General features: G+C 41.2%; 1 protein-coding gene across 1 annotated transcript in view; it reads left to right on the plus strand.

The window, feature by feature from the left end:
- The window catches only part of LOC126470698 (heat shock 70 kDa protein 14-like), a 200,888-nt gene that overhangs the window by 123,104 nt on the left and 52,849 nt on the right, over positions 1 to 24,935 (plus strand). Inside the window, exon 5 of the mRNA XM_050098698.1 lies at positions 20,911 to 21,072. Coding sequence (XP_049954655.1) covers positions 20,911 to 21,072 — 162 coding nt within the window. The remainder of the gene's footprint in view (positions 1 to 20,910; positions 21,073 to 24,935) is intronic.

Genomic DNA, 24,935 nt, shown 5'->3' on the forward strand with positions numbered 1-24,935 from the left:
AAAAGTAGGTTGTACTTCTATCTTACTTGGGTAATCCTTAATTGCTACCAGTTATCCAGTAGATTGGTGTTTGATGTACTTCTCAGTTCAAGGTTGGTGTTTGGGTTTCTATTTAAGGGAGATATAGAGAACAGAAAATGCTGTCAGAATCAATACAACACTAGAAACTGATGTAGTTAAAACACTGTGGTGTTGCTTATTGCGATGCTCCCATACATACTGTGCCATGTGTTCAGTGGCTGTCTCCCCCTTGTGATGCTGTCAACTCATCTAATGAATTGAGGAGATCCTGGGTGTTTCATTCAGAAAGGTTAGGTTCTTAGTAGTCAACATGTCTGGCTGTATCTCCAGCCAATACAATAAATGCTGGGTCAGATTTCTCATCGTTATTCCAGTGATAGTAGCTGGAAGCCGAAACATTGTCCCTGCTACGTACCATTGACTAGCATTCCGTCGTCCTGTAACTCTAACCTTGTGATTCCCTTCGGCCTTTCTTGCTCTTAGCAGTTCACTGTTGCCACCTGTGGGGGAAAATACATAGTGAACCTAATTTTGGAAAATATGGGTGCAATGTTAGTCCTCCCTTCTGACATCTGGCTACTTCTGGCTCCTCTGAAAGTAGTTGTGTTTCACATACCAGCACACTAGCCTGAACCCACCTCTTCAGACATACTGTAACGTTCCCTCTTCGGCACGATCGTATGCCAACATCAGTACGTAGGTTTCCTTCCGGTCTAAGACTAGTGACACTTCCTCTGCTTTACCAATACAAATTGTCCTATGGCTCTCCATTTCACTGAGCGCAGATGAACCGTGTATCCCCACTCAACAGTGGGAACTACACTGATATTTGAACTGTTACCCCATCCTTGTTAATCTCACCAATGCTCGTCGTGCTAAGTCCGTTACCTAATATAACTGTTCTCTCTGTCTCTCGTACAAAAGTCATAACCGCTGGTATTCTCCCTGTATTTTTGTTAATACTCCTTTTTCTGCTTCCCAATGCAATTACACAAATGTTTCCTGCAGTCTTTGTATTTTGTTCCTTATCTCTTGTGCATCACGTCTCAACTTCAGTGGCAAGAGGTTAAAACTCTTGTTTTGAATTGTCAGTTTTGTAATGTGTCCACTACACCTCCCGTGAAGGGATGTGGAATCACGAGGGTTATTGCACCCGTTTGAATGTTTGTGAAGGAAGCCCCAAAACACAATGCGCCCCCACCCACCCCCCAGGAGTGTCGTCATTCTTTGGCGAGTTCATGCTTGGCTACCACGAAGCCCCAGCCTTTGCAGCATCTTTTCCCTTTCGTGCTGCACGTCTATCCTCTTGCTATTCTTTTTCCCCTCCCTTGCGGAGCATGTACGGGATAATTTTGGGAATGTATCCTGCATTTTCAGTAGCCTGATATCATAACAGTCATTCCACTGTGTTTTTTCCCCATTCTCCTATCTTTCCTCCACTTCAGTGTTTGAGAATCCTCTTTTTCTTCTTCCTCTCTGCGCTCTCCTGAAGGCTGGCTCATGCATCTGATGCATAACAGATGACTGGCTAATGTGTAATTCCCATCCCCGGGTCGACAGGTAGGGTTCACACCTATCCCTTGGTACAGGCCGGGCACAGGGAGGGTTGATAGCCTGAGCTGTCACCATCCCAAATTGCCAATTGGTCCCTCTGTCAGGCATTTGGGAGGTGTGAACAATCACCTAAGGTGGACGTGCCCCCCCTCTGAGGAGGGCCACCACAATTGGAAGGAGCGTGCCATCAGAGACGCTGGCAATCGTGGGGTATTTCCTTCAGTTAGCCAACGTCATCATCTCAGTACACAAAACATAAACTGAAAGAATCTAACGATTCAATGACCCTCCCAGCTGCACTGCAGTTCCTTGTGGTTTCGTGTACTGAAGACGTCAGTCTTTTGCAACGATTAATTCAGTCATTATTGAGAAAGGTATTGATGCAACCACTGGCCCTGTAAAATCCTGCTCTCGTTTACATAGAGGCACTGTACTTTTGGAGACTACTTGTGATTGTTAAGCACAACTGTGACGAGGCCCGTGGAACACTGAATTCTTCGTTGGTATTATTTACAGTAGGCTGATCGATGGTCTGTCTGAGGCAGAAATCCAAACTTATCTCTTTGATTAAGGCTTCATTGAAGTCCATTGGGTGACACTCGACTGTCCTGTCGACACCTGGCCAAATGTTTAACCTGTGGTATGGATGCTCACAATAACAAGTGTCTGCCTCCTCCTCCTCCTCCTCCTCCTCCTCCTCCTCGCTGTATCATTCCATGGCTACCACGCAGCCTCCTTCCTTGATTGTTCCACGTATCTTGATGAGTGGGCTGTCCAGGAGATCTGGGTGATGGAAAAAGTACCTTACCCAGTCAGTCGTAAGTTATTGGCTAGTCAGAAACCCTGCATTTTACCATCCGGCAGTTAACGATAGCATTCCTGCTGCATCTCGTTCCACAAAAGATGTTGTAAAATCGCCCTGTCATGGTAGCATCCAAATCTCTTTCTGCTCCAACTGTGCAACCGGCCACCAAATTTTCACCTCACTCGGCGAAATCACCTGTTCCACAACCAGCAGTCTGGAAAGAACAGAAGGAATACTCCTACAAAGACTTTTCACGTCCCTCCAGCCAACAAACACCTGAATCATCATCTGCCAACCACAAAGACTCCAAGAAGTAAAACAGAGGCAAACGGTCTTCTCCTTCGCCTGCATGGAGATCCTCATCAATGGTTTCACCATGTGGTACCCTCACCTGGCTGACCTCCGTGTCACCAGTGCGCAACACCAAATGTTTTTCTGCCCTGGACTCCACAGAGTGACTGTGGGAGAATGTCGATGCCTCTGTAGATCTCGTGGAGCAAGATCCTCCAGCCTCTGCGCCATTCCCTGTAGCAGAGTATCTTCGAAGGCTGGCACTTGGCAGCTGCCTAGGTGACACCCCTTCACTTTTTCTCCCCTCCCCTTTCCCCGTTAAGACCTCTCATCCAGTGGAACATTCACGGCCTTAGATCCAACAAGTAGGAATTATGGATGCTCTTGGAATAGCATTGTCTTCTTATTCTGTGCTTCCAGGAAACAAAATTGTGTCCTCACAATCACTTTGACCTTCTGCATTTCTTTCTGGTCCACTTTGACCTCCCCCATGAGGATGGCATTCCATCTCGTAGGAGAGTCATGCTGCTCATCTGGGATGACCTTCATAGTCACATCGTCTCCCTGAACACCTAGCTGCAAGCTGTTGCAGTCCGCATTTTCCTTCCTTGCTTCACCTTTTCCCTTCGTACTGTTTACATTCCTCCATCTTTCGGTGTCACCAGGGCAGACTACCTCCAGCTGATTGGGCAACTCCCTCACCCCTTTTTGCTGCTCGATGACTTTAATGCACATCATCGCCTTTGGGGCTCTTTGCAAACCTGTCCTTGACATGCCATCTTGGCTGACCTCAATTAACTCAACCTCATCTGCCTTAATGCTGGAACACCCATGTTCCTGTCAGACTCGACACCCACTGATTCCCATTTGGACCTCTTATTCCGCACTGCCCAGTTTGCCCGTAGCCTCGAGTGGTCTATTCTCTGTGATAAATACTTGAGTGACCATTTACTACTGTGCACTATCCATTTGCTGACTCCTACACACTCCCCCCCACCCGCCCCGCCCCCCTCCCCCCCCCCCCCCCCCCAATGTGCAAACCAAAATGGCTGCTTTCTAAAGCCGACTGGCGGCTTTACTCCTCCGTAGCGACCTTTGGCAAACAACTTTTCCACAATTGTGATGACAAGGTAGAATCCCTTGCCAAAGTTATCCTAACCACCACAAAATATTCCATTCCTCGCACCTCGTCTTCACCACACGATGTCCCTGTCCCATGGTTGACTGAGGTATACTGTGATCCAATTCGCACACGGAGACATGGGCTCCTCGTTTTTGACCATCATCCTATGATGCAGAACTGTAATTGTTATAAGCACTTGCATGTGCAGTGTTGTCGTGTTCTTTGGGATGGCAAAAAAGACAGCTGAATACTAGATCTTTTAACAGTTCCACTCCCTCTTCCATCGTGTGGGCCAAACTCGGGCGGCTCTCTGGGACCAAGGTCCATTCCCCAGTTTCCGTCCTGACCATAGCAGATGATGATGTAGTGGATCCTATTGCTATCTTCCAACACCACTATTTTGCGGAGGTGTTGAGCTCCACCCACTGTCACCCTGCCTCCATCCATCGGAAACGAGGGGATGAGGCTCAGGTGATACCCTTCTCTTCCCAGAATTGAGTGTTACAACACTGCTTTTACTATGAGGGAGCTAAATCATGTTCACATTTCATCCCACTCCTCCACCCCAGGGCTGGACGATGTTCACCTTTCTATTTTGGGCAACCACTTTCTCCTTCATATGTACAATCGTATCTGGACAGTGGGCATGTTTCCCAGATGCTTACATGAAGCCACTGTCATACACGTACCTAAGCCCAGTTAGGACAGACGCCTTCCTTCTCTCTATTGCCCTATTTCTCTCACAAGCTTTGTTTGCAATGTGATGGATTGTATGAGTCATGACAGGCTGGTATGGTGGCTTGAGTCTCGCAATTTACTAACCACTGTACAATGTAGATTTTGAGCACACCGTTCTGCAATGGGTGCTCAATGGGGCCAACTGGACACTTCATAGCCAGTTGGCCCAGTTCGAACACTGTGCGAATGTTGAGGCGTGGGTGGATCATATTACAAAAATGGTCCACCATGCCACTGCAGCATCCATTCCACAGTCCACAGGCCACCGGAAGAGGCAACCTGTCCCTTGGTGGAGTGCCGAATGATGCTCTGCAATCAGGACCAGGCGTGCGGCTCTGCGCCAGTTCCAGTGTCGGCCGACTGCTGAGAATCTTGCAACCTTTCAGGTGGCGAGGGCAAAATGTCGCCGCATTAATAGAGAGAGCAAGACGAGGTGGTGGCAACAGTGCCTGAACGCCATTAATCGTTCCACCAAAAGTTCGATTGTGTGGGAGACCATCAGGAGAATTTCTAGGAGAGGAGGGAGGTGACCCATGGCTGCTGTAATGAATAATGGCACTCTCCACACGGATCCACGAGACATTGCCCACGCTATGGCAGCGTATTTTGCCACGGTTACTGCAACAGCCAGTCAGGATCCGGGTTTCCAGTGCCATAGAGCGTTTGCTGAGAGGTATACTCTGGACTTCCAGTCCACTTCTAATGAAATTTACAATTGCCCATTTTCCATGTGGGAGTTGGATTCTGCATTATCGTGACACATCACCTGGTCACGACAGGATCCATTACAGTATGCTACGGCACCTCACAAGGCGCAACAAAGAAATTCTCCTCGCACTTTTTAATGCCATTTGGGCGTCATGTCACTTTCCTGACTCGTGGCATGAGGCAGTTTTAATTCCCTTTTTAAAACCTGGAAAGACCGCACGAGCCCAAGTAGCTACCATAGTGTTGCCCTCACTAGTTGCACAAGAAAGACCTGGGAGTGGATGGTCAACCGGCGCCTTGTCTGGATGTTAGAATCCCGGCAAGTCCTTAGTCGCTTTCAGTGTGGGTTCAGGAGGGTTTGTTCCACCTTCGATAACCTTGCCCTCCTGGAGGCGGCTATACAGCAAGTTTTCCACCACCATCACCACCTTCTAGGTGCATTTTTTGACATCGAGAAGGCCTACGATACCACTTGGAGCGTCTCATCCTGGAGCAGCTTCATGAATGGGATTTTCGTGGTTGTCTTCCTCTTTTTATTCAGTCTTTCCTCTCGCCACGATATTTTAGATACCAAATTGGTGACTCCTGTTTGACTGCTTTGAGCAGGAGAACGGTGTCCCTCAGGGTAGTGTTTTAAGTGTGACTGTATTTGCCATCACTACTAATAGCATTACCTCCATAGTGAAAAGTCCTGTCCAGTGTTCCTTGTTTGTGGATGATTTCTCTTTGTTTTGCTCTTCTTCAAGCCTTGCAACAACAACGCATCAGTTGCAACTTACTCTTAGACATTTGGATGACTGGGCGCAGAAGAGTGGTTTTAAGTTTTCCACTGAGAAGTCCACATGTGTTCTTTTTCACCGTTCTCGTTCATTTGTAACCTTTTACTGAGTTGAGGATGAGGGACACTGTCCTTGCTTTTAAAGACACAGTGAGATTTGTGGGGCCCATTTTTTGCTCGAAGTTTACGCGGTTACCTCATCTTAAAGACCTAAAACGACTGTCACTTAGGCTTTAAGTATTTTAAAATATCTTAGCCACAGTACATGGGTAGCCGACAGGACTTGTCTGCTCCAGTTTTACAGGGCGTTTGTGCTATCTCAGCTCGATTATGGGTGCATGGTGTATGGGTCTTAGAGGCCTTCTTACTTAAAGATGTTGAATGTTGTGCGCCATGAAGGGCTTCGGTTGGCCACTGGGGCATTCAGAACTAGCCCCATACCAAGCCTCTGTGCAGAGGCTGGTGAACCACCACTTCATATGCGGTGGCGGCTACTTATGGTGCGCCAGGCGTGTAAAACTTTGTCCACACCATACACACCTGCATACCATACCATTGCTCAGCTTCCTCTGGCACGGCTATTTCATAACCGGCAACGAGCGATGCGGCCCTAGGGGATTCACGCACGGGATTGCCTCTCTGCGATGGATATGGCTTGTCTTCATGTTTTCCGTCACGGTTGGAGCAGATTTCCACCTTGACTCATCCGGAGACCCAGACTTATTTTAGATTTGACTAATTTTAAGAAAGATAGTACACCAGATTTTACGTTCCAATCTCTGTTTTTTGACATTTTAGGTGTGCGTCACGGTTTTACCGTCATTTACACTGATGGCTCCAAACAGGAGAATTTCATTGGCTGTTCTGTAATGTTACCTGATATGTTACCCGGATTCGCCTTCCTGATGAATATACTGTTTTCGCAGCGGAGCTCCATGCGATCCTGAAGGCAATAGAGTGGATGGATCATGTTCGGGGCAATCGATTTCTCCTCTGCTCTGATTCTCTTAGTGCCTTACAATCACTGCAGAATCTGTACCCAACTGAGGAGATGGTTCAGCTGATATATGACCAACTGTACTTGCTCCAACGGCAGGGTAAGGAGGTGTCCTTCTGCTGGGTGCCTGGTCATGTAGGAATATGGGCCAATCGGGCTGCCAAGGAGGCCTGCAGAGAGCAGTCAGTCATTTCTGCACTCCACAAGAACTGCGTGGAGTTGTGAGAGGAAGAATTGCTGGCGGTGACTGCCAATAAACTGCTGTTGGTGAAGTCAACAACTCGGCTGTGGTGTTCATCCTGCCGGTTGCTGAGGTGGGAAGAAGTGACCCTCATGCGTCTTCGGATTGGGCACTGTCCTCTCACACGTAGCTTTCTATTACGGGGGGGGGGGGGGGGATGCTTGTGGTGCGCACATCTCTGTCTGGCACGTTTTAACAGACTGCATTTCATACTGTGATGCAAGGGCAGAAGCACAAGTTGATGGGGATCTGCCCTGTGTTTTAGCTAATGATGAGATGTATGTGTCTAGGATTTTAAAGTTTTGTGAGATGTCTGGACTCTGGTCTAAACTTCTAGGCTGGAGGTTTTTGTGTCTTGCAAAGTGGCTGGCTCCTCCCTTTTTTCCTTGTGGTCAGCTAGCCACTCCCATCTGCTATATTGTTTTAGGTCCCTCTACCACTTTCTTCCTGTGTTGTCCAAGTTTCACTGCTGACAGCATGCTTCGTCCCACACTTCGGTGTGGGTAGGCACATATTTTTCCAAGCTTGTTACCTGTATTTTACGTTCTGTTTTATCTTACTATTCTGAGTATTTTCTTGGCACCCATCTTAATCTGTTACTGGGAGCGGGCGCTGAAGACCTTGCTGTCGTGCACCCAAACAACCCACTACATACTGTACATACATGCTCTCCTCAGCAGGTATGCATGCCGTTTGTCTGCCGTGCCTGGCTACTCATCCTATGCCTCCTCCTTTGACCGTCAGTATGGTGCATGTCCCTCTTCTCTGTTATCTCCTGGAGTTTGCTTTCGGTTATTGCACCAGCAGATTAACTTAAAACTACCTGCCACTTTTCCTTTGGGTGTGAACCCTTCACCACCTTGGCTTCGTGCAGCGGCTCACGTTCACCTTGTACTTCATTTGATTCATAAGGAGACTACTCCAGACTCGCTCTATCCCCATAAGATTTTTCGATCTTCGTACGGAACATCGCTGTAGTACCTTTTTGAATGCTGATGGCTCTCCGACTGACCATAGTATTGGGTGTGCTTTCGTTATTTCCACAGAGCATTTTTGGTGTCAGCTTTTGGAAGACTGCTCAGTATTTACAGCAGAGCGGTACCCTGTATCAGGCCACATCATACATCCAGTGACACAGGCTGTTCGATTGTGTCATTTGCTGTGACTCTATACCCTCAGAGCCTGTGTGTGATGCACATCATCCATCCCTTAGTGCAGTGGGTCCAGGAAAGCTTTCACTTCCTCACTCTTGATGGGGCCACAGTGATGTTTATGTGGGTTCCTGGTCACATTGGTCTGATGCGAAACGAGGCTGCTGATGCTGCTGCCAAGGTTGCAGTCCTCCTACCTCAGCCAGCTAGTTCTTCCATTCCTTCCGATGATCTGCTTATCGCCATCTGTCAGCAAGTGGTGTCACTTTGGCATCACCACTAGTCTTCCCTTCACACTAATAAGCTGCAGGGAATTAAACCTCTCCCAGTAGCTTGGACAACCTTCTCTTGGCCCCCTTGCCATGAGGAGATCATTTTAGCTAGGTTGAGTGTTGGGCACTGTCTTTTTAGCCATCATTTGTTAAGTGGTGTTTCCCACCACTTTCTTAATGCTCATTGTCATCAACGTTTAACTGTTCGGCATTTCCTTATGGGATGCCCTTTTTTAACCACTTAAGTTGTACTGTATGTTTGCTGTCCAATTTATCGGCCATTTTAGTGAACAGTGAGAGAGCTGTTGACCGTGTTTGGCTTTTTATCCGTTGTAGCAGTATGGCGAAAGATATTTAATCTTTAGTTCAGGACCTCCATTGTCTTTATGGCTGTTTCTCCAAGAGAGGCTGTCCGTTGATTGTAGTTGCTTTTAACTCCTTTCTCATCTTTGTGTTCTACTGTTCTGACATGGATGCATATGACCTTAGTTGTTTTAATGTCTTAAAACAAAACAAAACAAAACAATCATTGTTACTCCTCATTGTGATCTAATTGCGTAAGGCACATAATGCACACTTTGCTCATCCTTCTTCCCTTGCTTTCTTAGATTTAGTGCTCTCTACTGGCAGTGATGTCAGCACTTGCAGTAGAGCATCACAGTTCCCTTAAATGGCTTAACATGTCCATCATGAACAATGGGAGTCTTTGTTCGTAATTATAACTTTACATTAATGAGTGACTTCATTTTTATGACCTGCTATGGTCTGTGGCGTCATCAGAAATTTCATTGTTTTGTTCGTAGGTGAGCAGGGATTCATCACTAAGACCCATTGACCAATTCTGAACTGTGGTAATTGGTCTATATGTGATCCTATTTGCTATTGACTCTCTAGTGCATCTGTGTTTGCTTTCTTTACCTTCTTCCAAACATTGTGTAATGTCATTGCAAACTTCATAACTGATTCCCAGTTTTTCCAATTTTGGGCTTAATCACCACAAAAACAGAAGTCAGATTTGTACCACATATTACCTCACATGGTGATAGACCAACACTACACTGGACATCAGAATTGTAAGCTGACATGACATACAGAAGGTAAATGTACCAATCATTGTGATGGAAGTTCACAACAACTACTCAACATCTTACCAACTGTACAGTGAATGTATTCTGTTTTCCTGATAGACTGAGGGAGCCAAGGGCTAGTCCTGAGCTTGTGAGTGCTTAGTAAATGACATAGGTGCTTAATCATACTGGATATAAAATTAGTGCCCTGATTTGTAATTATTGTATCAGGAACACTAAACTTCAGCAACCAGCTTTTCACCATTGTCTTTGCCACTGTACTTGTTTTAAAATGCATACTGTAACAGTTATGAGCTTTCTTCATCTTTGATTCTATGAAACATGCTTTCCATATTTTGGGATGAGGTAGAATGGACCACAACAAGAAAAAATTGTCAGGTAAATGTGGACTCAAAAATGCATATCTTTAATAGCTTTGCTACTGTGAAAGACATCTTTTCTACTGAACAAGGGTTCATAGCTCTTAAGGTATGCATTTTAGAGTCTATGTTTACTACACAATTTTTTCTTGGTTTGGTCCATACTACCCCCTACCAAAATATGGAAAGCAAAGAGCTCACGGTAGAAGAGATTTGGTTCACAGTATCGAATATGAGGTGTTCATAGCTCTTACGACATGCTTTTTGGAGTCCATCTTTACCAGATTTTTTCGCTTCGAATGATCGTTCCTGTAATATCCTTGAATATAGACCATTCTTAATGAAATACCATGTATAAGGTCATATGATAGTCATTAATCATTTCAAGCGCAGTTGGCACCACACTGGGGCTGTATTTCATATTCCTACACAACAGGCCATAGTGCTTTGTGGACTGCAGCTGTGCCCTAAATACTTGAAATCAAATCTTCCTTCTTGGGCTCTCAGAATTCTGTTTTTCTTTCCTGATTGGTATATGCCTTCATAGTTAAATTCACTTGATTTCAGAGCACAATACGTTAACATACTTGGAGCCTCTTGTGGTCCCAGCAATCACTTCAACACACCATGGTCTGTCACAACTTTAAACTTTTTCGTGTACGAATAACAGTGGAAATACGTAATAGCATAAATAACAGCCAACATTTCCATCTCTGTGGTTGAATAGTTCAGTTCTACTTATTCATCTGTATCAATGTACTGTATATTCTGTCAGGTGTTCCTTGCCATCTACATCCTAACTGGGAATATATTCAATCACCTGACTGTTCATGTCTATTTATTTTATTTATTTATTTATTTACAATACAGGTTCTGTAGGACCAAATTGGGGAGCAAATCTCCAAGGTCATGGAACGTGTCAGTACATGAAATTAAAACATAAAAGTTATAACAGATAAAAATAAATGTTTATGAACCCGAAAGTCAGTCAGTCCATAAGTTTAAGTAAATGCAATCAACCATACAAAAAGTATCAACTTAACTTTTCAAGGAACTCCTTGACAGAATAGGAGTAAGTTATGAGGAAACTCTTCTGTTTCGATTTGAAAGAGTTTTGAATTTTTGTGGTAGCTTATTGAAAATGGATGCAGCAGTATACTGCACACCCTTCTGCACAACAGTTATGGAAGTCTGATCCAAATGCAGGTTTGATTTCTGGCAAGTATTAACTGAGTGAAAGCTACTTATTCTTGGGAATAAGCTAATATTGTTAACAAGAAATGACTTTAAGGAATATATGTATTGAGAGGCCAATGTCAAAATACCCAGACTCGTGAACAGGGTTCGACAAGAGGTTCATGAACCTACACCACTTATTGCCTGAACTGCCTCTTTCTGAGCCAAAAATATCGTTTTAGAGTGGGATGAGTTACCCCAAAATATAATACCATATGATATAAGCGAATGAAAATAAGCAAAGTAGGCTAATTTTCATGTCGAATGATCACTCACTTCAGATATCATTCGAATAGTAAAAGTGGCAGCACAAAGTCTTTGAACAAGGTCCTGAACTTGGCTTTTCCACAACAGTTTACTATCTATCTGAACACCTAGAAATTTGAACTTTACAGTTTCACTAATCATATGCCCATTCTTTGCAATTAAAACATCAGGTTTTGTTGAATTGTGTGCTAGAAACTAAACACTTAGTCTTACTGTGATTTAGCGTTAGTTTATTTTCTACAAGCCACAAACTTTGGTCATGAACTGCACTATTTGAATCCGAGCCAATGTTGCACACAACATCCTTTACCACCAAGATATTCATCATACAGAAATATTCTGTAAGGATATCTGGTGGTCATCCTCAAACTTCATGAAGGCAATTGTTTAAAAATTTAGGCATCCTAACAACCTCTCTTATGAAGTTTGTTGTGAGGCATCAGGCACAATTTAAAAATAGTAGTATTGTTTGTAAGTCTAACACTTGGAACAAAAATTGCCTCCACTATTCACAACTTAACTTACTCAGCTGTAAAAATATTTGAAAACATCACCTACAAATTAAGGGTGCAGGCACATAATAAAAGTTTTAAAAACAACTGAAATAATTTCTGTTTGACAACTCCTCCTACTCAATGGATTAATTTATATAAAGTTAGTATCTGTATGTTGTTGGGTTCTACTTACCTAATTTTGTTCTAGACTAACACAGCAATATATTCAGTAATATTACTTCTACCAGACTTGATCATGTCCGTGTAATTTTTTTTTTTAAATAAAAAGTCTTGATCATTTAAAATGAAGCAGATTTTAGCCACCAAATATTAAAATGAAGATGTAACTTGATACATTGTTAATGAAATGAGCATATAGTCTCTGGTATCTATCTTGGAATAACTAAAAACCTGTAACTTTGACTACTTCCAGAATTCACTGAACATACACTCACTCGAACAGAAACAACTACTGAAATTCACCAAAACAGGTAAAACAGGTAAGCAAGTTCCCAAAATGTCTCCTTAATACCTTGGTATGACAAACTGTAAGATGTAAACAAACTCTAGTCAACACATATCTGTCAGATTTAAAGCTCTCGTGCTTTCTTTAGTACTGCTCATGCTCATGCTTATGCTCGCTTTACCAATAATACCACAACAATGATAAGGAAACAGATCAGCCACTCACATTAGCATGGGGTTTATATTGTTTTCTAGATCTTTCCACCATGTTGGGATTCAGGTGACGCCATCAACTCCATTAAAAAATTTAGGACACTTGTGGATCTCCACTGCTTTCTTGATAAATGAATCCCAGTAACACAAGGTGTGTGCCAGGATTTCAGTGTTGTCAAATAATAATTTGTGTGTGTTGGTAACACCATGCTTTGCAATGAATGGTTTCTCACAACGTCTTAGTTATACATTTTGGAGTGTTTCTTGCACTGTTCATTAATAATGTGATTACACTGTTGTAATAATTCACTCCAAACTCACATGATATATTGTAAACCACATGCCTCAAAGACCTAGGACATCTTACTAGGTACAATCCATATTTTTAGAAACTGGATTAAAGATGGGTTATTTTTAAGTATAGTTTTCACTTCACCTCTCAGTTCGGTGAGATGGCTTTACATTCCAGACTTAGGACTTTGTCAATCTCAGTTTATAAGATACACATCAAATTAATTTGGTAAAGATTTCAATATTATATTTTTGACTAATTTACAGCAAAAATAACATTAATAAACTTCCAATCTGATAAAGATGTCACACTTTGCAACTAGAGCGTGGGGAAATAGTCGCAGGATCATACGTATTGTTTTCAATAGCTTGTCTTCAAATTGAGAAGCACATTGTGATCAAATTTAGTAATGGCCTGTCAGATAATGATGCACAAAAATCAACATTCAAATTAATTTTATTTACATGTCAAGTTCCATAGGACCAAACTGAGGAGAAAATCTCCCAGGTCATGGAACATGTCAGTACATGAAATTACAACATAAAAGTAATAATAGATAAAAATAAAATGTATATGAACCCAAAAAAAGTCAATCCATAAATTTAAGTAAATGCAATCTACAATACAACAAGAACTTACCCCAAAATATACCACCATATGATACAAGCGAATGAAAATAAGCAAAGTAGACTAATTTTTGTGTCGAATGATCGCTCACTTCAGATATTGTTCCAATAGTAAAAATGGCAGCATTAAGTCTTTGAACAAGATCCTAAATGTGGGCTTCCCACGACAGTTTACTATCTATCTGAGCACCTAGAAATTTTAACTGTTCAGTTTCACTAAATATGCCCACTCTGTGAAATTAAAATGTCAGGATTTGTTGAATTGTGTGTTAGAAACTGTAAAAACTGAGTCTTACTGTGATTTGGAGTTAATTTATTTTCTACAAACCATGAACTTAGGTCAATGTTGGACACAACATCCTTTACTACCAAGCTAGCGTCATCAGCAAACAGAAATATTTTAGAGGTACCCATAATACTAGACGGCATATCATTTATATAAATAAGGAACAGGAGTGGCACCAACACTGATCTCTGGGTCTGCCCCCACTTGACTGTACCCCACTGAGACCCCCACATCACAGCCATTCTCAACATTGTGAATAATAACCTCTTGCTGTCTGTTGCTAAAATAAGAGGTGAACCAATTGTGAGCTACTCCCCGTATTCCGTAATGGTCCAACTTCTGGAGCAGTATTTTGTGATCTACACAATCAAATGCCTTAGTTAATTTAAAATACATGCCTACTACAGTAGTACAAGTTTATATGCCAGCTAGCTCTGCAGATGACGAAGAAATTTAAGAAATGTATTACAAAATAAAAGAAATTATTCAGATAGTGAAGGGAGACGAAAATGTAATAGTCATGGGTGACTGGAATTCGGTAGTAGGAAAAGGGAGAGAAGGAAACGTAGTAGGTAAACATAGATTGGTGCTAAGAAATGAAAGAGGAAGCCGCCTGGTAGAATTTTGCACAGAGCACAACTTATTCATAGCTAACACTTGGTTCAAGAATCATAAAAGAAGGTTGTATACATGGAAGCAGCCTGGAGAAACTGACAGATTTTAGATAGATTATATAATGGTAAGACAGAGATTTAGGAACCAGGTTTTAAATTGTAAGACATTTCCAGGGGCAGATGTGGGCTCTGACCACAATCTATTGGTTATGAACTGTAGATTAAAACTGAAGAAACTGCAAAAAGGTGAGAATTTAAGGAGATGGGACCTGGATAAACTGACTAAACCAGAGGTTGCACAGAGTTTCAGGGAGAGCGTAAGAGAACAAATGGTAGGAATGGGGGAAAGAAATACAGTAGAAGAAGAATGGGTAGCTTTGACGGATGAAGTAGTGAAGGCAGCAAAGGATCAAGTAGGTAAAAAGACGAGGGCTAGTAGAAATCCTTGGGTAACAGAAGAAATATTGAATTTAATTGATGAAAGGAGAAAATATAAAAATGCAGTAAATGAAGCAGGCAAAAAGGAATACAAACGTCTCAAAAATGAGATCGACTGGAAGTGCAAAATGGCTAAGCAGGGATGGCTAGAGGACAAATGTAAGGATGTAGAGGCTTATCTCACTAGGGGTAAGATAGATACTGCCTACAGGAAAATTAAAGAGACCTTCGGAGAAAAGAGAACCGCTTGTATGAATATCAGCAGCTCAGATCGAAACACAGTTATAAGCAAAGAAGGGAAAGCAGAAAGGTGGAAGGAGTATATGGAGGGTCTATACAAGGGCGATGTGCTTGAGGACAATATTATGGAAATGGAAGAGGATGAAAATGAAGATGAAATGGGAGATACGATACTGCGTGAAGAGTTTAACACAGCACTGAAAGACCTGAGTCGAAACAAGGCCCCGGGAGTAGACAACATTCCATTAGAACTACTGACGGCCTTGGGAGAGCCAGTCCTGACAAAACTCTACCATCTGGTGAGGAAGATGCATGAGACAGGCGAAATACCCTCAGACTTCAAGAAGAATATAATAATTCCAATCCCAAAGAAAGCAGGTGTTAACAGATGTGAAAATTACCGAACTATCAGTTTAATAAGTCACGGTTGCAAAATACTAATGCGAATTCTTTACAGACGAATGAAAAAACTAGTAGAAGCCAACCTAGGGGAAGATCAGTTTGGATTCCGTAGAAATATTGGAACACGTGAGGCAATACTGACCCTACGACTTATCTTAAAAGAAAGATTAAGGAAAGGCAAACGTACGTTTCTATCATTTGTAGACTTAGAGAAAGCTTTTGACAATGTTGACTGGAATACTCTCTTTCAAATTCTAAAGGTGGTGGGGGTAAAATATAGGGAGCGAAAGGTTATTTACAATTTGTACAGAAACCAGATGGCAGTTATAAGAGTTGAGGGGCATGAAAGGGAAGCAGTGGTTGGGAAAGGAGTGAGACAGGGTTGTAGCCTCTCCCCGATGTTATTCAATCTGTATATTGAGGAAGCAATGAAGGAAACAAAAGAAAAATTTGGAGTAGGTATTAAAATCCATGGAGAAGTAATAAAAACTTTGAGGTTCGCCGATGACATTGTAATTCTGTCACAGACAGCAAAGGACTTGGAAGAGCAGTTGAACGGAATGGATAGTGTCTTGAAAGGAGGATATAAGATGAATATCAACAAAAGCAAAATGAGGATAATGGAATGTAGTCGAATTAAGTCGGGTGATGCTGAGGGTATTAGATTAGGAAATGACACTTAAAGTAGTAAAGGAGTTTTGCTATTTGGGGAGCAAAATAACTGATGATGGTCAAAGTAGAGAGTATATGAAATGTAGACTGGCAATGGCAAGGAAAGCATTTCTGAAGAAGAGAACTTTGTTAACATCGAGTATAGATTTAAGTGTCAGGAAGTCGTTTCTGAAAGTATTTGTGTGGAGTGTAGCCATGTAAGGAAGTGAAACATGGACGATAAATAGTTTGGACAAGAAGAGAACAGAAGCTTTCGAAATGTGGTGCTACAGAAGAATGCTTATGGTTAGATGGGTAGATCACATAACTAATGAGGAGGTGTTGAATAGGATTGGGGAGAAGAGAAGTTTGTGGCACAACTTGACTAGAAGAAGGGATCGGTTGATAGGACATGTTCTTAGGCATCAAGGGATCACCAATTTAGTATTGGAGGGCAGCGTGGAGGGTAAGAATCGTAGAGGGAGACCAAGAGATGAATACACTAAGCAGATTGACAAGGATGTAGGTTGCAGTAGGTACTGGGAGATGAAGAAGCTTGCACAGGATAGAGTAGCACGGAGAGCTGCATGAAACCAGTCTCAGGACTGAAGACCACAACAACAAGAAGCAACTTCCCCACCCCACAAAGAACTCCTTGAAAAACAGCCAGCTAATCTGTATCCTGGTAAAGGAAGCCCCTGAATTGTCAAATTATTTTGTGGTACTCCAATATACCAATAATTCCAGATTCACATCTGTAAGCAGTTCACTAACTTTATCTCTAATACCTTTTATATTTTGATGAAATATGCTAATTCCTTCTCTTCTTGGAAACATGACTTCCTCTGAATATAAGCCTTTAGTTAGAGGGACTTCCTTTTAGCAGGTATACATATCAGCTGTCTTCACTCTAAAATAGGTGCAGCTTCAACATCAACTACTACAGGAATTTTTCCATGAGTGATCCTACCAACACCCACTACACTGTCGTCTATAAGCTTTGCCAGCTTCCCCTTCCCATACCTTCTGAGGTGGAGGCCATGCCTAGTGAAACATGACAGAATAAATTGTCCCTCATAGTTTGGGAATATCAGTACCTGGTTTGTTGTCAATGCTCCCTTCAATTTTTCAAATGCTGTCTAAAAGTTGACTATGGAAATTCCACACCTTTTTTCAACAAATGATTCAATAGCTTAGCAATTTCGGCAAACTCTTCAATGAATTCCCATTATTAATTACAGAACCATAAAAATGATTGAAACTGCTATGTAGTTTGTGGTGGTAAGAAAACACATTCTGCAGAAGTTAGGCGTGCGTCAATATTCACATCTTCCTCTCATTACAGTGTGTCAACTGTGCTGGATTTAGCCTCTTAAAGAATTCCTCTGACCATTGCATGTGCTCTTCCATATCCTTAGAAAATGCAGTTATGTTGTTGAGATAAAAAACAGTCTTGATTTTAATCCTCTGAGCACTCCATCGGATACTAATAGCCTCCGAGATAGCTGGCACATCCTTCAGACCAAATGGCAGCCTAAAATATTGATAGTGACTCCAAGGGACAGTAAATGTGGTCTTTGGCCGCCCTTCCAGAACCACTTCCAACAGTGATAACCACTCCTCATACACATTGTGAAGTATTTACATTGACTTAAGTTCTCTCTAATCTCCATTATATTTAGTACAGTATGTCTGTCCATCACCGCTCATGCAGCAAAATCTATGCTTTTTTGTTCCATTCTATGATTTTTTCAGGACTATTACAATGGTAGCTGCCCATGGACTGTAACTTGATTCAGTATTGCCCTCAGCCAGCAGTTGATCAATAAATTCTTCCAGTATAGGTTATAGGTGCCTAGGTATCCTGTACGGCTTCTTATACACTAGAGCATTGTTAACCGTTGGTATGGTATGGCGAGTTACCAGTATTGCAGGTAATGATTGACCGGGATTGAACAGGTTGACAAATCATATTAACAAGTCTTTCATTGTTGACTTATCTCTTCCCTCCAAATTGTTTTACCTTCTCGCATAATGCAATTGTGTTGATGGTCTGGTTGTGGCAAAGGTCCTCACACGACCTACCCAGATTATACTCGTCCATGATCTCCAAGTTTGCAATCTATAAGCTTAACTTATCAGAGCTAAAATCATCCACACTTTCCAAAACCATACAATCCCCATCTATTTCCTTCACATGTACCAGGCTTCAGTGCACAATATAGTGCAACATGTCCATCTTGTTATTGCATTCCAGTACCTCTGCAACACACATCATCTGAAGGTCAGTACCCACCCACATTTGTAACACTGAAGTTTTCTGCATTGCTTTTTAACATGGTCCATATGTCCACAGCTGTAGCATTTCACCTTTGTGTGGAAAAAGAAACACACAACCCTTATCTTGTCCTCAGGCCACAATATTGATCTCTTCCACTTGCTTAGCAGCCATAATGGTGGCAGCAAAATCCTTCGGGTTTTCCATTGTCGCTCTCCTTGACATGTCTGCTGGAAGTCCTCTGAAAAACACATCTGATTCCTGTTCTCCTCTTCTTGTGGAGTAATTCTGTCTGCTTCTACTTTCTGTGTAAGCTCGTACAAGTTAGCATTGATTTTCCTAATTCTGCCTATGAATGCCTCTACCAACTCACTTCACTTTTGAGACAACCCATTAAGCTGTTCTCTAAAAAAGCCTTGCAATATTCTGCTTGCGATAACGTGGTTAGTGGGCCTTCTTAAGCTGCTTAAATGTCTGTGCTTTATCCAGCACTTGATGGTACTGATGTATGCTGCTTGCATCACAACCAACTGTAATTTAGACACATCCAAGGATGTCTTGTCTGACCAACTGCCCAACCTAGCGGCAGCTTCCAGGTCATCACTGAACATTGAGACATCCTCGGTTGCCCTATCCGAAAAAGGAGTTGCTAGATTAGCTGTGACAGGATCCAGAGAAGGGATAGGTGAACTAACCAAAGCTTTTGCTTCCACTACATCCACTTGTTTATGCTCATTCTCGCTATTAAAAGTCTCCCTCTCTTTGCAAAGCTTCATTTATCTCCTTTAGCTCGGCAAACTGCCTTGCCAAGAGTTCATCCATTTCCTGGATTGTCATTGTTTCTGTTTTTGGCATTTGTGCAAACTCTTAACACACCACTCTAATGAAAGCATCAACCACAATACACACAGGCACGGTTACAAGAACAAACTACACTATTCCTTATGAAGGATAATAGCCCAGTGTTGTTCAGAACAGTGATGCACTTTGTGGCCATTGCTTCGCCTTGTGCTGCACACAGCTGGCACCACTCACATGCATAGGAAGTCATTCCCAGCCAAATTACAATACTGGCACCTCACTGGTTGTAAGTAACATTCCTTATAATTACCCCTATACAACAGAATCCCAATCCCTGAAAAGGCAGCAGGTCATAGTTATCGGGCAGTGCCATTGGCTGGTGATGACTTCATTCATTTCTGGTTGTTTGGTTTAGTTGGCTCCGGAAGTAACAGTTTAGAATCGCAGACAGTCTAGTACCGGCTGTACAGCTGTTCTACATTCTGAGGCTCTGTCTCTTTTGCATTTTATGCTAAGGAAAATTCAGTAACAGGGTGTAATTTTTCAGAACTGTAAAATGCAGATATTTGGTTATGTTATCTATGTAAACCAAAGTGTGTTTGCAGAGACTGTGGTAGATGTTATAGATCTTGATAATGATCTTAAACCTACATAGATGTGTGAAAAAATACTAATATAATTTAGGTGCAAATCCCCATGTCCTGTATGGGCATCCATTGTTCAGTGTGTTTATGGTGGTGAGGTATGTGGATGCTTCAGACTTTTATTGAGAGAGAGAGAGAGAGAGAGAGAGAGAGAGAGAGAGAGCTGCAAAAAGGGACATAATTGAAATGTAATCATCAAATGATTCTCTTAATTTTTTTCAAATTGAGTTGATATAACAAACCAAAATCTGAACTCACTTTCAAGATGAGTGAGGTTCAAATCTCCACCTGGCCATTTTAATTTAAGTTTTCTGTGATTTCCTCTTCTCACTTCAAAGAAATGCAATAATAATTTGATTCCAGTGCCATTTCCTTCACATCTCCTCATGAGCTAATGTTCTGTTCCTAATGTTCTGGGTTGACAAAATGTTAAACTTTTATATTTCTTCCTTTTTATCTGATAAAATAAAGAAACCACATACAGAAATATGTGCATGTGTTATTCAGTTGTTTCTGCTTGGACTGTGTTATAATGAAATATGTTGTTTTAATGGTGACAGCATCTTTCAAGAACCTAGAGGACAGATGTCATGTGAGAAAATTTATGTATTCTTCTTGTTATTTTGTGTAATCCTTAATTTGGATGGTAGGATGTGGAATCAAACCTGTATACTCCCATATATAAATTAGTCAGTTCTTGTAAATAATTACTGGGTTTAATTTTTTGTGTTTTTTTATCCAGAAATTGAGTAATCGTTGTTTAGTATAACATTGTTTGTAATTATATAATTTGTATTTATAAATAATTTATGAGTAATGATTACATACCTCCTGCAGGATGTGCCTCGTTTATCGCCTGGGGGGAGCTACAATGGATGTTACAGTTGTATTGTGCTGTGCAGGAATGTACACAGTGAAAGGCCATGTGTATAAAGCAAACTTCGGAGGGGACAAGTTCACAGAAATACTTGCCAACTTCCTCGCCGAAATATTTCACCAGTGAGTTCAATTGGTCTCTGTTATTACAAGATGTCTCTCTTCTTGACACTGTGTTATTGTAATATTGTTGATAATTACCCTATGTATGATTTGTGATCAAAAAGTAATGGAAATTTTTATTTTCCTAAAGAATCTTTGTTTATTCATAATCATCAGCCTTTTCCGCTTCAAAGTAATCCCCCTCAGATATGATACACTTACGCCAGCACTTTTTCCAATCTTGGAAGTGCTTCTGAAATTCACTTTTCGTTATGATGTTCAGCTCCTTCAGTGATTCTGTTTTTATCTCATCAGGGGTGGCAAAACAACGTTCTCTCATTGTTTTCATCGACCTCAGGTATAGGAAGAAGTTGCATTTGGCCATGTTTGGTGAGTATGGTGGCTGAGGCGACATAACGTTTTTGGCTTTTGCCAAAAAATTGTGATCAAGCATTGAGATGTGAACGGGAGCATTATCGTGGTGCAATTTCCACGAGTAGTTTTGCCACAGTTCTGGCAGGTTTTTTTTAGGACTGCTTCATGCAAACAGCACTTAATTTACAGGTAGTGTTCCTTATTGACTGTACAACCATAAGACAAGAACTCTTGATGCACTATCCAATTGTCATTGAAGAAAACAGTGAGAAGAACCTTGGCATGTGATCGAATTTGTTGAATTTTTTTCAGTCCTGGCTCTTCAGGCAGTTTCCATTGGGATGATTGGGTCTTGGTGTTGGTGTCATACCCGTATACCCATGTTTTGTCACCTGTTTTAATCTTATTTAGAAGTTCTGGATTGTTGTCAACTTTGTTCAGCATTTCCTGAGTGGAGTCTAGGTGGCGACGTTTTTGGTCAAAATTCCATGATTTTGGAGCAAACTTTGCTGCTGGTTCACGTTTAATTCCCAAAACACCCACAAAAAAAAAAAAACTTGGCATGAGCCAAAGGATACGCTGACATCATCAGCAACGTCTCTGATGGTGATTTGGTGGTTTTCCAGAGCCATTTTCTTTACTACTTCCACTTTATAAGTAATGATGTGCTAGGGCATCCAGAACGGTTACTGTCTTTGTCTTCTCAACCCTCTTTGGAATGTTCATACCCCTCATAAATTCTTGTCTTACTCATAGTAGACTTGCCAAAAGCCACAGTCAGTATTTCAAATGTTGTGCTACACTTTATTCAATTTTTCAAGCAAAATTTAGTGCAACAATGTGGGGAAAACATAGATTGCTACTTACTGTAAAGATAACACACTAAATTGGAGACAGGCACAGTTAAAAGACTCAAATAAGCTTTTAGCAATGGCCTTCATTGGAAAAATAGAAACACACACCATTCATTCACGCAAGCAAGCACACCTCACGCACACATGACCACCAACTCCAGCATCTTAGGTCTGACCCCAGCTGCCGGAGTTGGCGGTCAGTAGTTCATGAGGTGTGCTTGCTTGTGTGAATGAATGGAGTGTGTGTCTCTTTTTGCAATGAAGGCTGTTGCTGAAAGCGTATTTGTAAGCATCTTTTAATTGTGCCTGTCTGCAACTAACAGTAAGTAGCAGTCTATCTTTTCCTATGTTGGATATTCCTGCCTGGAGTTTCCATTGTTTAAAATTTAGTGTAAATTCTTTGATCCACCTTTTTCGAAAGTAAAACATTTTCCAGGGACTCTGAAAACACGTATAACCTTTTCGACTGTGAACAATAAAATAAATATTTAAAACAGCTGAAAATCCCAAACATATATCAGGAACATGTGTATCAACAAGAGAAAAAAAGGAAAGAAATTGAAGATCAGATGTATGAAGCCCACGAAATAAAAAAATTCCCATTACTTTTTTTATCACACTTTGTATTATGTGTAGTGATGATTGTTGTCCCGCTCCTAGTAGTTGGTCATTTTGACAATATGTGCAAAATGCACCTGTCTCCTTTGAAAATATAATATTTTACTGTAAATTCTTTTCCAAACACTACAGAAGACTGCCAGTGGTGTATGAAATACAGTAATATTGTTGTTGTTGTTGTTGTTGTGGTCTTCAGTCCTGAGACTGGTTTGATGCAGCTCTCCATGCTACTCTATCCTGTGCAAGCTTCTTCATCTCCCAGTACCTACTGCAGCCTACATCCTTCTGAATCTGTTTAGTGTATTCATCTCTTGGTCTCCCTCTACGATTTTTACCCTCCACACTGCCCTCCAATACTAAATTGGTGATCCCTCGATGTCTCAGAACATGTCCTACCAATCGATCCCTTCTTCTAGTCAAGTTGTGCCACAAGCTCCTCTTCTCCCCAATTCTATTCAATACCTCCTCATTAGATATGTGATCTACCCATCTAATCTTCAGCATTCTTCTGTAGCACCACATTTCGAAAGCTTCTATTCTCTTCTTGTCTGAACTATTTATCGTCCACGTTTCACTTCCATACATGGCTACACTCCACACAGTAATATTAAGAACAGTAAATTGTCTTGGGTTTATTAATGAGTTTTCAGTGATGGTGAAAAATATAAATTGCCTTGAAATAGAATACATGTATGATGCAATTTGAAACAGTATTGAGATGTATTCATAGTCTTATGTTTGTTGTGTAAACTGTGTTACTAAACATCTAACCCACTATTTGGCATATGGTTCATGATTCCAGTTACAGATTGCCTATCTGATGGCTTCCAAGGGCAACAAAAATTTGACTTTCAGTATTTCATTTAATTATTGGCCAAATTTAAAACATTAAAATTCTGTCATAATTTACTCATTAAGAGGTATAAATCTTATGTTAAAAGTCGGGCACAGTAATAAAAGTCTTATAGTTAGAAATGATGTACGTATCTTGAGGCAGCGTAACTCAGGGCGTGCAAGTTGTCCAGGCTATATTCACCCAGAATTTGAGAATGAGAGCACTTAGCAACTTCCAACTAACTTTACACGTAATTTCAAATCTTTTCTAAACTTTTCTCACTTACATGTTTAATGTCAAATATATTTAACACATTAACTCGTTTGTAGAGTAATCATACAGTCTGAAACTGTTTTATACATGAGTGTTAGATTCTTTAAAGAATCTTCATTGAGGTTTACTGTTAATTACTAGGATGTGATCAGAAAATTGGCTATAGCAGTTGTCAATGCTAGTATTGCAAACCCATGCAAGGTTGCATTTATATGGTGAAATGTATTATAATGTGAGATAATGTAATGGAGAAAAACTGTGTAGCTTTAATACAGGGTGTACATAAAGTCCGGGAACACTTTCAATTATTTATTGCGTAAGAACCAAACATTGTACAGATATCATACATGTCGTCTTGAAGAGAAACCCTGTAGGTTTTTTTCCATGTATACCATGTAGTTTGGTAATTTGCCGATAGTCAGGGCTAGTCGCAAACGTGGCAGGTTTTCTGTGTGTTGGAGTTCGACAAAAACGAGTGTACTACAGCTGTTCAATGGATGCTTAAAACCAAGTATGGTAAGAAGCCACCAACAAGGAACGCCATTTAGCACTGGTACAAAAAATTCATTAGGATGGGTTGCTTGTGCCCAGATAAGAGAAGCATGTATGAGAGACTGGGAAGGCAATTTAATCAACCAAGATAGCATAACTCTTGTTACAGATCCTTACCATTTTGAAATGATGGGAAATATTAGCTCAGAAAATAACTGGATATGTAACCAAATATTTGCTAAGTAAATGTTGATAAATATAAATTTAAAGATAGAAGGAACCAGGGCATAAACAGTGGAATTACATCTTGATAGCAAAACGGACAGTGTGTGACATAAATTTGAGCCCTGTGCATGATTACCCGTAAACACTATTTCTAAGTTTTTCTTTGGTTTCCTTCACTGCTTGCTCATTGTACCAGTTGAATAACACCAAGG

This window comes from Schistocerca serialis, chromosome 3 (genome assembly GCF_023864345.2).
Source record: "Schistocerca serialis cubense isolate TAMUIC-IGC-003099 chromosome 3, iqSchSeri2.2, whole genome shotgun sequence".
NCBI classification, from domain to species: domain Eukaryota; kingdom Metazoa; phylum Arthropoda; class Insecta; order Orthoptera; family Acrididae; genus Schistocerca; species Schistocerca serialis.